The sequence below is a fragment of the Terrapene carolina genome, unplaced genomic scaffold (genome assembly GCF_002925995.2).
Source record: "Terrapene carolina triunguis isolate 2854851 unplaced genomic scaffold, T_m_triunguis-2.0 Scaffold192, whole genome shotgun sequence".
Taxonomy (NCBI): Eukaryota; Metazoa; Chordata; order Testudines; family Emydidae; genus Terrapene; species Terrapene triunguis.
In genome coordinates, this window is record NW_020664543.1 from 8,894,975 (window position 1) to 8,911,604 (window position 16,630).

General features: G+C 38.9%; 1 protein-coding gene across 2 annotated transcripts in view; it reads right to left on the minus strand.

Moving 5' to 3' along the window:
- ATAD5 (ATPase family AAA domain containing 5) overlaps window positions 1-13,863 on the minus strand; it is a 28,025-nt gene extending 14,162 nt beyond the window's left edge. For both annotated transcript variants that reach the window (XM_024192580.1, XM_024192579.1), the window contains exons 1-10: window positions 13,671-13,863; window positions 9,640-11,456; window positions 8,759-8,846; window positions 6,894-7,058; window positions 6,006-6,150; window positions 5,315-5,399; window positions 2,272-2,453; window positions 1,569-1,726; window positions 1,107-1,260; window positions 569-871 (exon numbers count right to left, since the gene is read on the minus strand). In XM_024192580.1, coding sequence (XP_024048348.1) covers window positions 569-871; window positions 1,107-1,260; window positions 1,569-1,726; window positions 2,272-2,453; window positions 5,315-5,399; window positions 6,006-6,150; window positions 6,894-7,058; window positions 8,759-8,846; window positions 9,640-11,456; window positions 13,671-13,736 — 3,163 coding nt within the window. In that variant the 5' untranslated portion in view covers window positions 13,737-13,863. The remainder of the gene's footprint in view (window positions 1-568; window positions 872-1,106; window positions 1,261-1,568; window positions 1,727-2,271; window positions 2,454-5,314; window positions 5,400-6,005; window positions 6,151-6,893; window positions 7,059-8,758; window positions 8,847-9,639; window positions 11,457-13,670) is intronic.
- Between the last annotated feature and the right edge of the window lie 2,767 nt (window positions 13,864-16,630).

The window sequence follows — 16,630 nt, forward strand, 5'->3', positions numbered from 1 at the left end:
AAGAAAGCTCCTCCATCAGGGTTTGCAATTAAGTTAATGGCACTATTCAGGTGAGTAAAATTACAAACCTATTTGCAGGATGATGGCCTTAATTTTCAGTAGTTTGGTTTCTCGTTACAGAACTATAGCCATTTTGTAAAATTCAAGTAAGATATCCTACCAGTAGTGACATTTACAAAAAAACAACAATAAAACAGCATTTATAATTTCATTCATTACAAATTTTCATCTAATGTTGCAATAGTACAAATTTTCAAGTTAGTTTTACAAAGTCTCAACCTAATTGAAGTCAATATTTAAAAAGTAAAGCAAGTAATTTAAATCATGATTTATACTGGCTTGATTTAAATCACTCCATTCTGTGGTTAAGTCATTATCTCCAGAGTGGCTTATCCATTTGACGAGATTCCCAACTCTCCTCCATTCCCCCTGTGGATCTGCCAAAGAGACCATTTAGAACTGTTCTCTGCAGCATACTGTGAGGATTCCATGAGCCCCATCTAGGTCCATTCACTTAATAGTATGAGAGCATGTTCTAAGAATTTAAGTAGCAAATGTAAAAAGTTACCAGAGACAGGGTTTAATTTTGATCCAAGTTCACGGTCTTCTATTGTTTTAACATCAGATTTCTGGAGTTTATTTGTTTCCAAGTGTGTTACTTTTTCTGTGTCTGCTTGCTTTATACAGGATACTTGGGTAACTATGCTCTTGGGAGTTTTGGATTTTAATTCAGTCTCTGCATTATCAGTTTGTTTTCTTCGTTTTGATTTGTGGTCTTCGGGTCTTTTTCTTTTCCTCTTGGTTTCTTCCTGATTTTCAGAATGCATTTGATCTAGTTCAGAATTTGTAGTTTCATGTTCTTTCATGCATACTAATGAACAAAGAATAAAATGCATTACATCATTTCAAAACTTCAAATGTACTGATACAGTACATTTCTCACTGTTTCCTAAAATTTTAGAAATACTTTAATCACAATGACCCAAATAAGATTACTGTAGTTTTATTCAGATCATGTTTCTATTTATATATTTTTAAAAACATTTAAATTGTCCTGAAATTTACTTGTTTCTATATCAGTAGTTTTAGTTATATACATCACTAACCTTGTTTTTTATTTTTGAAAAGTACATGTTCAGTTTGCTTTTTCAGAAACTGGTAAAAAACTTTTCTCACAGGAAACTGTGAGTTAGAAGATCTGATCTCTTCCAACAAATACTTCCTTAGTATTTTGGGAAAAACTGGTCTCTGTCCAGACAACTGCAATAAATATAAAATAAAAAACCATTCAAAATACCCAAAAGCATTGACCAAAGAAACTTACATGAAAAGTTTCACTATTAAAGCAGAATTGTTTAACTAGTTTGTTAAGCACAATGACTACATACCCTCTGACATGCTATAACAGGAAGGAGCAAGCTACATTAACCAACTTGAGTTAAATAAATTAATCATGGGCAGATGCCTTAATTAAGGCCACAGGATTTTGTAAAAGAACAAAAGCCCTGAAAATGTAAACCATTTTGACTGACCCTTAGTTATAGCAATAAAAGACTAAAAATACTAACCACAATTGAAGAATTGCTGCCACTAGGTTTTGAATTTATATCTGAGAATTCACCAAGTGAAATAGTGAGTTTTGTGACATCAGTTACTTCAGTGTTTAGTTCTCTTAGCTTGGTTAGAAGAGGACAGGACGGTGATGTCAACCTCCACACCACACAACCTATGTAAGAATTAAAAGATGGTTAAGAAAAAAGTACTTAATCCATGAACTCAGCCTCCTAGACCAAGTGAGAAGTAACTGCTATACCCTCAAAGCCAAGCCTGTTTAATTTACACTGCAACATCTTCACACCTGGGCTGCTCTGGTTTTTCTTATCCCATTTCCTTTCAGAAAAGAATCAGCTGCTTCCATGTCCCACCTGGCCAAAAGCAAGATTTTTACTCTCTAAATAAGTAGTTTTTTCAAGTCCTATTTTATTAGGAATTATATCTTTTAAACATGCTATTTGTCTACTTCTGAATTTATATGTTCCATATTACTGAAGTATTTCAGCTCTGTTTTAAAATCTGTATTTGACAAGACTATTTTTAATGCCAATAAACTTATTTAGTTTTGTTATTGCAACACAAAGAAAAAGTAGGAGCTGCCAATTATTCCATCATAGTTATACTAAAAAGCTTTGTCTCTGAAACTTTAATTTTCAGCACAGATCTCCTAGCAATGTACTTGAATTTACACAGGCTCACAGACAAATAAAAACTTACAATCATCCTTCTGCTGTACATGGACAACTCTCTGAAAACAGCAACTTGCCACAGAGTATGCTTCTAATACCGCTGCTTTCTTTGCAATGTGTCTTTTTAGAGACTCTGGCAAACCACTCATCAAAAATTCACGTTTTGCTTTGAACTGCTCATCGTCTTGAGAATTTTCAGATGTATCTTGGCTTTAAATAAAATAAGTGACAATGAAAAGCAATCAAGCTACCAAGCATGCAGAGTTCACAACAGCGTTTAATATGAATAAAGTTTACTTATCCCTACCAGCAATTTGACACATTCCAAACTGTGTCAGATATGCAATGCTGAATTAAGTTTAATACCTGTGGAATCCATTGTATTAAAAATGATACTGTTTATGTGTTATTGTGAAATTGCATATAACTTCTCTAGGAGAAGGGGGATATGCTAGCATAATTCTTCTGATTATCAGAAGTTTCGCCCTGAAGTGGGGACCCACTGTCTGGCTGATTACCTATCCATGGTCTCGTCAAAGGTTCAAAGTGGATTCTCTAGAGACCAACAAACAAAGAAAGGACATAGGGATAAATAACTTGGTGATCAACTGACTCAGGGCTTTTGTTCTGATCCAGCTAAAGGAAAGGACCACTGGTCCATGGTGGGCCCCCGTCCTTAGGGAAGGACTGGAAAGACTTCAGCCCACTGAGGCCCCATAAGACTGGGTGCTTGTTCTGGGTAGAATCTGTGATGAACATGAAACACAAAAAAAACCCTAGGTGGGATTTGAAGGACTTCTTCTGCCAGAGCCTTTGTTTTTATGAGGGGTTGAACTCTGGTAAGCTTATTAGCATGCATTTAGTTTCTTTATTGTTTTTAATATATTTTCTCTGTCGTGCTTTTACCTTAAAAATAAAATATGCTTGCTTAGTAAGAACTGTGTGGTAACTTATAACTGTGGGCAATTGCACTGTTATTACTCTCTGAAAAGAAGGCAAAAAGAAACCTGCTTGAACAGACTGTCTTTTTCTGGGAATAATACACTGAAGGCAGGAAACTGTTCAGCCTAGAGATACCCCTGTCAGATGGGAGATAGGAAGTGGACAAGGGAGCCGAAAACCTCAGAGTGGGTGCCATTGCTGGACCACTAAGTGCAAATATAGGTACAGTTGCCCTGAACAGTGCCACAGATAATTTACATATTACAATCTCTGCTAAACACTAAGGTTTACTAAGAGTAACAAACCGGAAAATGGAATATACACTCATCTTCCTGGTTCCCACAGTTCTAAGGCATATTTTAAGAAGATATGGTACATGTGGTATATCTTGACTTTAGTAAGGCTTTTGATACTGTCTCGCATGTCTTTCTCATAAACAAACTAGGGAAATACAACCTAGATGGAGCTACTATAAGGTGGGTGCATAACTGGTTGGAAAATCGTTCCCAGAGAGCAATTATCAGTGGTTCACAGACATGCTGGAAGGGCATAATGAGTGGGGTCCCGCAAGGATCAGTTCTGGGTCCAGTTATGTTCAATATCTTCATCAATGACTTAGATACTGGCATAGACAGTACACTTATAAAGTTTGCGGACGATACCAAGCTGGGAGGGGTTGCAAGTGCTTTGGAAGATAGGATTAAAATTCAAAATGAGCTGGACAAACTGGAGAAATGGTCTGAAGTAAACAGGATGAAATTCAGTAAGGACAAACACAAAGTACTCCACTTAGGAAGGAACAATCAGTTGCACACATACAAAATGGGAAATGACTGTTTAGGAAGGAGTACTGTGGAAAGGGATCTGGGGATCATAGTGCATCACAAGCTAAATATGAGTCAACAGTGTAATGTTGTTGCAAAAAAAGCAAACATCATTCTGGGATGTATTAGCAGGAGTATTGTAAGCAAGACACGAGAAGTAATTCTTCCACTCTACTATGCGCTGATTAGGCCTCAACTGGAGTATTGTGTCCAGTTCTGGGCGCCACATTTCAGGAAAGATGTGGACAAATTAGAGAGTCCAGAGAAGAGCAACAAAAATGATTAAAGGTCTAGAAAACATGACCTATGACCGAAGATTGAAAAAATTGGGTTTGCTTATTCTGGAGAAGAGAAGACTGAGAGGGGACATGATAATAGTTTTCAAGTAGATAAAAGGTTGTTACAAGGAGGAGGGAGAAAAATTGTTCTTCTTAACATCTGAGGATAGGACAAGAAGCAATGGGCTTAAATTGCAGCAAGGGTGGTTTAGGTTGGACATTAAGAAAAACTTCCTAACTGTCAGAGTGGTTAAGCACTGGAATAAATTGCCTAGGGAAGTGGTAGAATCTCCATCATTGGGGATTTTTAAGAGCAGGTTAGACAAACACCTGTCAGGGATGGTCTAGATCAGGGGTCGGCAACCTTTCAGAAGTGGTGTGCCGAGTCTTCATTTATTCACTCTGATTTAAGGTTTCGTGTGCCAGTAATACATTTTAACGTTTTTAGAAGGTCTCTTTCTATAAGTCTATAATATATAACTAAACTATTGTTGTATGTAAAGTAAATAAGGGTTTTAAAATGTTTAAGAAGCTTCATTTAAAATTAAATTAAAATGCAGAGCCCCCCAGACCGGTGGCCAGGACCCGGGCAGTGTGAGTGCCACTGAAAATCAGCTCACATGCCGCCTTCGGCACACGTGTGCCGTAGGTTGCCTACCCCTGGTCTAGATAATACTTAGTTCTGCCTTGAGTGCAGGGAACTGGGCTAGATGACCTCTTGAGGTTCCTTCCAGTTCTATGATTCTAAGATGTTTCATATTGCAGTCATTATTAACTAAATGCAGGTTTAGATTTTGAGCAACATAAAAAGGACTCAACAACAACAGTATAAAAATCAGCCTGTAACATTTTAATATGTAACATACCAATTGATATTGAAACCCAAAACATTTTTACTACACTTTGATGTGTACTTTAAATATTATGTAACATGACAGGCTTACAAAAAAACCTGGGTATTTCAATATGACCATGAAAGAATTCAATACATTTCTCATAAATCATACACAATTTGTACTGGACTGACCTGCTTTCATCAAAAATTAGGATTGGTTCATCTGCAATGTTTTGAGCTTTTTTGCCCAGGAATGAAGGCGGGGCTCTTACTTTTCCTTTAAAAATTAAGCAGATCTGGATTAGTACTAACATCCAAATAATTGCTACGGTTATGTTTTCATCCTAATTTAATCTCCATATTAGATATTTTTGTGTTATGTATAGCAATATTCCTAAAATCTAATATACTTTTCTTCATGAAAGACTTATTCTGTAACTTAATTCCCTTAAAGCTTTCTCGCTCTAGAGACACTGTCAACTTAAAAACTTCTGTCTAAAAATATTTTATTTAGCACTGTTAAATATTTTTCTCTAGTTTCACTTTTACCTTGCGAGTCAGACAGTAATTTGTACATAGTCAGCTTCTCCTTCAGTACGAGTGTATAAAAGTATGATTATAAAAACCACATAAATTAGCAGGACGATGAAGAGGAATGGTGGAGTACCAGAAATTATTTTAGTTTCTTTAAATTAGAGATTTCCAAAATTGTTCTACTCTATTTAAAGGACACTGTCAAGAGGACATATACACATAGTTTCTTTGTTGTTAATTATATATTAGTGTAGCACACAAATCAGAAGTCAAAGTAGGTCTTGGTGTTCAATATTGGCACTTTATACATTGAAATAAAAATTAAATGCGTTTATTTAAATCCAATTACCGTGTGAGCTCTTAGTAACCTTCATATTTCTAGATTTTTTCCCTAATACATCATTTAAACTTCGAAGTTTCTTTTGCTTTTTCTCCACACTCGGTGTAGAAGCAGTGGTACTACTTGGGCTTGAGTCTAAAATTATTACTGAATCCTGGACAGGAAACAAAAAGAAATTGATAAAAAATGAAATACAACTTCCTCCCCAAATTGTTACTGTTTCCAATTGTGAACACTACCAATTAATGATAGGTATTGCTGGAACTGATAAATTAGACACTGTTGCAAAGCTCAAAAATTGCTCTATGTAATAGTTCTACTTGTGTTTCCTACAAAGGAGTATATAGAGTAAGTTACAGGAAAAAAAACAACTCAGGCAGCAAGTACACGAGTGAGCTTTTTTCCTACAAAAAGGAATTAAGGAACATTGTGAAAGTGGTATGATTTTAGAACCTTTTTCCAAAAACTGTCCATGAGAGGTCATTCTGTTTAGGAACAGTTATGCGTATAGGTCATATATTTCTGGCCTGCCCCATCTCTTTTGGTTGTAACTACTAGGGATATTAAAGAAACCAAGATCCTGCATCTTCTGGGTAAATGACCAGTTTCCTGTTAATAAAATTGACATTTTTTACTTAAAGTAAAAACCTCAATCAGAACACTATAGTAAGCTATGTCCTGTTAGAGTCTGATTCCACAGCCCATATGGTTGCAGGAATGATCCCTTAATCTTCAGACCCAGCTCATACCAGTTAATAGTGTAAAACCAAAACTATGCTACCACATCATCACCATTCACTTCACATGATCCCATAGCAGAAATATGTACATAGGGTAAGAAATTAAAACTAAATTATTGCTTAAATGAGACTTACTACTCAAAATTTGCAAACTTACTTCATTTTCTTGGAATTTTTTCTTTTCAGCAAGAGCTTGCTGTCGAGACGAGCGTCTTACAGGTGTTGGGGTGTCTTCATTAGCCTTTGATCTATTATGTTGTATGGCCTTTGCTTTTTCAATCAATTGTTTAGCTTTGGATATATTTTTAGAAGTACAGCTCATCTATCGACGAAGTACAAAATAACAAAAACGCCTGACCATTTATAGCCATATATTCTACATTTAAATAAAAATCAGTCTACATAAGTTACATCATTCTTAAAGCTCATGTGGCATACAATTTACAAGGAAATAAAATGATTATGGGATTCATTGTTTTTCCTTAAAGGAAATCTTATTTGGTGCCATTTTATACAAGCACATTATCAGAAGACTCATTGATTCGCAGGCCAGAAGGGGCCATTGTGATAATCTAATTTGATCTCCTGTATGACACAGGCCATAGGTTGTTCCCCAAAATAGAGAATATTGGCTAAACTGTGATCATCATGAGGACCATAACTCTTACAAGTCTATTGCTATCACTGGATACCACTTTTACAAAGACACCGCACAAGTTATCAGAGCAGAAGGGAGGGGATTGCCATTAAAGATTAAAAAAAAAAAAAAAAAATTAAGTGTGGAACAGCAGCAGACACTATGGAGCAGACAAGAATAAACATTGAATTAAAAATAATGTACCGCCCATGAAAGGCGCCTAACTGACAGCCATACAAAAAGAGATTTTGTAATTTATCCATGAAACAAACAAGTAGAGCACAGACAATAATAATTTAAGCTTTCTTGTACTGCACCCAATATGATCAACCCAGTTCTGGAGGTACTTAGGTCTCTGAATAATCTTTGCTCCTGCTGCTGAAAATGCCCACTAGAATGCCAGGTAGTGCCAAGTCTAAGGTGGCTTGTTTCTGCCATATAACTGTACTACACTATCATTCTGATAAAGATTTCTCAGGTACGTTGTAGAAAGCAGCTTCACACCTACTGAAACATGTTCAAGACTAAGGTACTGCATCATCATCACAACTGTATACTGGTTATCTGTCCACCTGAAACCAAATTCAGCCCACCCATGCTGGAGGCATAAACCTATGAGCCAGAAGTAGAGATGAATGAAACTGGGAGGCTCCACCAGTGAGGTTTGGTTGGTGACAAGAAGCCCAACCTTGCCTATTTGGAACAAGATGCTGAGTTTTGCAAGGAGGCTATCCCTGGGCCCTGATCAGAGACTGTATTTTGTATCAGCCTCTGGTCAGAAGATGCCTTATAATTGAAGCTCCACTCCCTTCCTCAGAGCAGCTAGAGAAGGAGCTTTCTGGCTCTTGATATCCCTGCACAGCCTCCTGATGTTGATATCTCTTCCTGACAGACAACTCTATCTTTCCCTCCTCCCCACAGCCTTCAGTATTTGGGTCTTTTTCCTCTAATTAAGAATTCCAGTGCATGCCTCAGTTGCTACTTATGCTTTTCCCAAGCTACAGCAGGAACCTGATATGATTTTTGACAGTTTTACTGCTGTCCACAGTATCGTGAGTAACAGCAGTAAAACAGAAGTCCCATTTCATTCAGATGTATCTTGGTAAAGCTAATGCCACTGGACCCATCTTCCTGCAGACAGACATTGCATCTGATTACACTAATCTTCCAAATATGTTTTATTTTTAAAAGTTAGCATAAGTTCTGTAATAATTAAAAATTTAGGTCCCCTCATTTACCAGTGCACCTGAGGTGAATGGATTTTTCAAGTCTTAGTTGATTAACTTTACACAATGGGGAACAAGAAGGGGCTACACTTATTTACTTTAATGTTCTACAAGTGACTTTTCAAACACACACATAACAGACTTGATTATTTAAGCTACCTTTATATTTCTTGGAGTAAATTCTTCATTTTCCATTGCTTCAGCTTTGTCAGATTTTTTAGATGCATTAATTCGAGTAAACCTCATTCTAAACAAGGAAAAACATCATGAAATTAATTTTTTTTAAAGGAGGCATCAGTCTCCACCCCAGATTCACTGGAATTTAAGACTGACTCCTATCAACAGATGCAAAAATCCTAATGAATAAAGGAGCTAAATGTATTTTTTCTTTGAGTACAGACATACACCCAAGTGATATTAACATTCATGTCAGAGAGAGAATATTTCCAAGTGTGTCAAGTTACTGTAGTTCATTTATTCTACAGTAGAATAGGAACTTTTGCTTCCCTATCCCATTCCACTGATTTAAAACCAAAACCTGAAAAAAAACAAAAATCAGAATTTTGACTTGGGTAAATATAAGAGGGAATTCTTAGCCGTCTGAGGATACTTAATCTTGCATACCATTTTCTACTCACCTATTGTGATCCGCTTTTCAACAGATTAGCAGAAGTTACAACATCTTCCCATATGCCAAAACTGAAAACATGCTCCAGAATGTAACAATATTCTTTCATCTATGGAAGAAATGAATCTCCAGACTTGGACTAAGGATCTGATGCTGCAAAGGTCTAGGTATATACAGCAGCTGCAGCATAGGGCTCTACTAGTTCTAAGACCAGTAAAAAGTTCAGTTCTTCCATGTTGCTATTCAACCGGCCCGCTAGTTTGTAGGAAACCTAGGAATGCTTCTCAATCCACTTACCATCTATATCCCGCCTTTAATGCTGAAATTTATATAAATAAGCAACCATTCTAATAGATAAAAATTATTTACCAAAGCAAAATATACCAGATATTCTAAAAATGCAAACTTTTACCTTATTGGGCTCTTTGCATCAAAGGGTACTGTAATCACCTCAGCCTTATACATGTTACTTTTCCTCAAGGATCTATTGCTTGATTTTGGTGTGGAAGCATGTAGGGGACTATCACCTAGTGCATTTTCAGAAACAGTATTACTAATCCTAGCTTTTTCAGGCGTAATGTTTTTGAAGGTTTCAATTTTCTTTTGCCTTAGGCTCCTTCTTAATTCGTTCTGTTTCGGATGTGATAAGATTCTTATATCATCTAAGGTTTTTTCTTTAATATGAGCATTAGCCCCAGTATTTTCGTTATTTCCACTACTACTTGGAACATTTGTTTCTTTAGTCTCCAAAACCTTCTTTCTTTTCTTTTTAAGCATATTAGTTCTCTCCTTAGTAGTACTACTTTTTTTGGTACCACAGTGTGAATGTTTGTCAATATAATCCTTTAGTATTTCACTTTCATGTCTTGTATTTGAGGCTGCTTCACTTTCTTCCATTCCCTCATTTTGTTTTGAAGGCTTTTCACTGACTTCCTTCAGTTTTCCAGGTATTTTTTTAACTCCACTTTTTACCGGATCGGATGTTGGTTGTCTAAAAGCTTTCATAAATTGATGTCTTTCTTCTACAGTACATTTTGGCTTCACAGCTTCAGGACCTACAGCTTCTAGTACAGCTAACTCCAATTCTTCCTCCTCTATAACTACATTAGATTTTCTTTTCTGAGTCATTTGTTCAGTCTGTTCAATCTCAAAAACAGATGGACTGCTTTCTCTTTCTATTTCATACCCTTTTTGCTTCAAAAAGATAGAAGCTATTTTCCTAGAAACCTTTTGCTCCTTTAGCAGAGAGGGAGATTTGGGGGGAATGGGATGAATCTGTGCAAGGACAGTTACTGTCCGAAGAGGTAGTTGCTGAGACTCCTCGCCATTTTCAGGGTCACTGGTACTACCACTTTTGTCTGTTTCACTTGCTATAATAAAATTGTTTAGTGTTGGCATTCTGGTTTCTAGAATTCGATCCACTTTATTTTCTCCTTGACTTTTCAAAAAGTCCTCAAATGACACCGTGACTGTACTATCATTTAACTGTGATGTCTTATCCACATTAACTTCAAGGCTTGAATTACTTACAGTACTCTTACTTTCAATTATTTTAGAAGATGTGATTTGTTTTTTATCTTTTAGTTCCTGTTCATTCAGCTGGTTTTCAGAGGAGGAATTTTCAGACAAATCAGTATCATCTTTGTGCTTTCTCTTCCTTGATTTTTTAATGTAATTTTTTGATACATTTAGTTCTGATCCAGTTTTCTTAGCATCTTTTATGCAGGTGACAGTGTTTGAAGAGTTTTTGCTTTGCTGATTATTTATTGCTAATTCTTCTACATATTTTTGGGCAAGTAGAGCAGAAGCACTGTTTGCAATAAAACTTGTATTTAAACACTCTTCCTTTGGTTTCATCACATCTGTACTGTCATTGCTATTAATTTCTATCACACATTGATTCTCAGGTGTTTTAATATCTCTTAATTTACTATTTAAATTAACTCTCTTCTCTCTCCTTTTCAGCTTTGAAAAAGATTTTGAAGAAGGTCTCAAAGGTGATTTACAATCTTTACCATCATCAACACACAGCTGGTAAGACTGGTTTATTTTATTTTCTCCAACTCCAATGAGTAAGGTGGTCTTCTCATTTGTAGAAGTCTTTTTAAAATAATCCAATATGTTGTTAGATTTTGGTGGTGACACTTTATCCACTGTTCTTGCTAATGGTGAAAAATATTTTGTAATTGTTTTTATAGGGGGATCTTCCTCTCTTCGTTTCTTGCATGGCTACAAGTAAAAAAATTCAACATTAATTTTAACAATGAGTAACAGTTACTTAGACTAATGAGGTATGTAAGGTGGTAACACTGAACAGTACATTGCCAAACTATTTAACAGGATAAAAGAAAAATTCAAGTCTTTCTATAAGGAAAGCTCATATGTATTTCAACAGATGTTTCAACTTTAGATAAAGCTATCCAGGAACTTGGGTAGGGAAGCTCACTTGAAATTCACTCTGCAGAGTAGACCCCTGCACAGCCACAAGGACTTCAGTGAAACTCTGCACAGAGGTCTGCCTGCATGAAGTTAATTGCATGATCAGGGCCTAAAATAACTCTGAAAGGATCCTGGACTACCTTAGTTAAGGAAGCCTATCTTCCAGAAAAATTATCTATGATTCAGGGCAGTGACCAAAGTGCACCCTTTGTACAGCACCTAGTCCAACCTGATATTGATTGGGGCCTAAAGGCACTATTGAAATGCAAATATTAATATTAAAATATGTCTCAAGGAAGAGAAACTACATTCTAATTTTTTTCACAAAATAGAAAATAATCTGTTACATCTTTCTCCAATATATGAGCAGTACCACTTATCTGTCATACTATCACTGAACTAACTTCACAATGTACAAATGTCATTATTTTGTAATAAATTGTTATGCTTCTTGCATTTGCCTATGAATTTGATAGTAAGGGATGGTCTACACTCAGTTCTTGTACTACTTTATACTGGTTGGAAACCAGTATAATTAAAGTGGTACAACCCCTTAGAGTGGATGCAGATGTACTAGTATAAAGGTCCTTATACCGGTACAAATTATTACCATAAAATTAGGGTATGTCTACACTACAGGATTAATCCGAATTTAGATCATTCGAATTTGGGAAACAGGTTGTATAAATTCGATTGTGCGCGGCCACACTAAGCACCTTAATTCGGTTTTTAACCACATTAATTCGGTGGTGTGCGGCCACACTACCCCATTAATTTAAACACAGTAATTCGGTGGTGTGCGGCCACACTAACCCTAATTCGAATTAACAAAATCGATTTAGGCTCTACTCCGTTCGTCGAGGTGGAGTACAGAAATCAATTTAAAGGGCCCTTTAATTCGAATTAACTGGCTCTGTAGTGTGGACGGGTGAAGGGTTAATTCGGATTAACGCTGCTAAATCCGAATTAATCCCGTAGTGTAGACCAGGCCTTAGGGGAATAAGCTATAATATAATAAGGAACCATCTTTATACCAGTATAACTGTTTCTATAGTAGGGTGTACAAATTATCTATTTCAGTAAAAATCAACCACACTCATAACAGCTAAAATATTGTGGGTAGATGAGGCCTTAAATAACAACAGGCTACACTACACTAGAGTTTTTGTTGTAGGAGAAAAATTGAGTGGACTCGTTCAGCCTTCAGGCAATCCACAAACATTATGAATAAAAAGACTGAGCCATAACTTCGGTAGCATTAGTGACGTATAAATTCAAGGTAACAGTTGTTATTTGACATTTACCACTGGGATGCTGGGTTGGTGGGATGCAACAGGACAACATTTTCATGTTGAATCTTCATGTCTTAGCTCAATAATATTTAGCATTTGGAGAAGTTTTACAAACAGTAAAACAACAACAACAACCACCACAGTCACTCCTGATGCAGCACCAGCATGAAACATACACCCCCAAAGAACCAGGACATCTGTAAAGTGCAATCCCATACCACAGGAAACCCACAATGCCACATTGTGAAGCTGCTCCACAGCACCACATCAGAGCCCCTGAACCTTTTCAGATGGCAATACCAAACCATCACTTATGAGCATTATTAGTCTTACCAGCGTGCCTAGGAGCCCCCGTCATGGCCCAGGAGCCTGTTGCGCGAGGTGCTGTACAGCAAGACCGTCCCTGCCCCATCACATCACTGCCTTGTTCCACCCCATTATCCCCCTCAGCCCCCCCAGTAACATGTCCCTCACCTCGCTGCACCCCAACTCCTTGCTCATGCCCCAGGACGAGGCCCCACAGCCCCTGACTTAGAAGACCCACTTCACAGCACCACAACAGCAGGAGCAGGACTCCCGACCGCAGAGCCCTCCACCCCCCGCCCTGCATTTCAACGCCAGAGCCCCCGCAAGCGCCATGAACCCCACCCCAAAGCACCGCCCTCCCACAGCCGGGCCCCAGCTCCCGAGTCCCGTGGGGCGGGTGTCTCACCGGGGCGTCACTGTCCTTCCCCGGGGCAGAAGTAGCCGCCGCGGCCATGGTCACTCTCCCCACCATCCCCCCCCCCGCGGCAGGGGGGAAGCAGGATCCCTCAGTCCCAGGGAGACCCCTGCCCCAGAGCCATGGGGCAAGAGCGCCCGGCCCGGCCGAAGCCGCCTGACAGGAATTAACGCGCGACGGAAGCACCCAGGCAGAAAAGCGCGCGCGGGACAGGTTCACAGAGCCCGGCGCGAGAGGGGGGCGAGGCCAACCGGCCCACGTGACCACAGCAGGACTACACATCAAGACTTTCCAGCATCACGTGATGCTGGCACGGCTCGGGCTGCCCCAGGGACTCGCCTTTCTAGGGTCACGTGATCTAAGCGCCAACTGGTCACGCCTACTCCCTTCGTAAAGTCACGCGGTCTAGCGGCGAAGCAGGGGCTTGTCGCTGTCAGTTGGGTTTTCGCGCCGCCTGCACGTTGATGAAAAGGGGGTGGAGCGCGCATAGCGTCATGACGTAAAAATGGAAGGTAGAAATGGGAGGCCATAGAGGTCAAACTTTCTGCAAATGCAAAGTAGCCTCGTCTCAGTTATCTCGGGGTGGGGTTGTATTGCTGGGGGTGAGGTGGGGGGTCCCAGAGGAGATGGTCGTAACTGGCCTCTCCTTAGAAGTGTGGGTCACATGCTCCCACTCCCTCCTGGGCCTTGAAATCACCCTGGGGTGCCTATACAGGGCACCATCAGTGTCAGAGTGAGCTGGCCCTCTAAGGGGGCTGGGCTTGCTCACTGTGCCAAGTTTGGGTGAAAGTAATGAAAGATAGCTGGGTCACATGCTGGAGGAGCACATGTCTAAGAACCAGGTTTGTTGTATGTTCAATGGCTGTCTGTAGCCATTCAGAGGCAATCTGGGAGTGCTTCCTCAGCTCAAGAGGGAGAGGCTCGCTAGACAGCCAGAAAAGGGCCAGTGAGGAGGTTGAGTTGCATAGGTGGGAAAAGACCCTGGGAAAGAAAGAAAGGGGGCAGTTTGGGGCCTCTACCCTGCAACCCAATGGTTTAGGGACCTATAGTAGAAGGTGAGATGGGACTGACTGGAGCCTAGGAGGGGTAGAAGCTGAGCCCCAGAGAAGGACTAAAGACTGTTTAAATATGATTTGAGTCTTTTGATTAGCCATGAGCTCTGAAGCAGTGCTTTCTCTGTGCTTAGCACAGTAAGGCCTCAATCCTGATTAGTGCTTTTGGGTACTATTGCACTATAAGACTGTGACTGCACAAAGACTTATGTGTGTGTTTAACTTAATGCCCTGTGAAACTTCGATGGACTACTCATGGTGCATTAAAATAAAGCACATGTGTAAGTTTGCAAGTGTGGGTCCTAAATATATAGGAGAGAGAAGAGGCAGCATGAGCTAGTGGCTAATGCACTGGATTGAGACTCAGGAGGCATGTTTCTGTTCCCTATTCTGCCACTAACCTGCTGTGTGACACTGGGCAAGTCACTTCACCTCTCTGTGCCTCACTTTTTCCTCCCACCGTTTGTTAGTCTAGTTTGTTTAGACTGGGGCAAGGTCTGCTTCTTGTTATGTATTTGTACATTGCCTAACATAATGGGACTTACTATAATATAATATGATAGGCCCTGGCACAGTATAGGTGTAGAGGTCAACCCAGCTGGAGTTACTTGTAGTATCAGGGTCTTAAGTGCATAAGAAAAAAATTACTTGTCTCTCATGATTGGACAAGTTGATTTTTGCAAGGCCAGATACATCATATAAGGGCTAGTCTACACTGGCATAGCTCCCAACGCTAGAACACTGCCTACACTGGCGCTTTACAATGCTGAAACTTGCTGCGCTCAGGAGTGTGTTTTTTACACCCCTGAGTGAGAAAGTTGCAACCCTGTAAATTGCCAGTGTAAACAAGCTCTAAGTAATTAATACTATGTATCTATCCTGGGTATTTATCTGGCTCTCATTACTTTCCCACTTGAGTGCTTCACAATCTTCAGTGGTATTTATCTTCACAACAGCCATGTGAGGAAAGAAAGTACTATTATCCCCATTTTCTAGTTGGGGAAGTGAGGCACAAAGCAGCTAAGTCCCTGATTCACAAAAGTATTTAGGTTCCAAGCTTCCATTGAAGTCTATCCTAGATGAAATCTAGATTCCACATTGAATCTATTTCCCCACGTTAAGTATCCTCACACGTTCTTGTCAAACTGTCTGAAATGGGCCATCTTGATTATCACTACAAAAATGTTTTCTCTTAATTAGTTAGCCTCTTAGAGTTGGTAGGGCAACTCCCACCTTTTCATGTTCTCTGTATGTGTATAGATATCTCCTTACTATATGTTCCATTCTATGCATCCGATGAAGTGGGCTGTAGCCCACGAAAGCTTATGCTCAAATAAATTAGGTTTCAGAGTAGCAGCCGTGTTAGTCTGTATCCGCAAAAAGAACAGGAGTACTTGTGGCACCTTAGAGACTAACAAATTTATTAGAGCATAAGCTTTCATGGGTTGTAGCCCACGAAAGCTTATGCTCTAATAAATTTGTTAGTCTCTAAGGTGCCACAAGTACTCCTGTTCTTTTTTCAAATAAATTAGTTAGTCTCTAAGGTGCCACAAGTACTCCTGTTCTTTTTGTGGATACAGACTAACACGGCTGCTACTCTGAAAACTGAAATCTAAGTGACTTGCCTGAGGCCATGCAGGAAATGTCACCTAGTTCTCCCAAGCCCCAGGCTAGTACCCTAACCCCAGACCATCCTTTCTCCTGTGTTACAGAGTGACTTTTACATTTCAAATTAAAAATAGTTTCATTTTAATGCAATGACTGTATTTTCATTGCTCTAATGAATTAATAGTTTACTAGTGTGTAGACATGTAAAATGTAGCAATAAATTCAATGGTAATTTATTGTACATATCAATGTATTTGTCTTATGCAACATAAGTATAATGAAGTGTTTGCT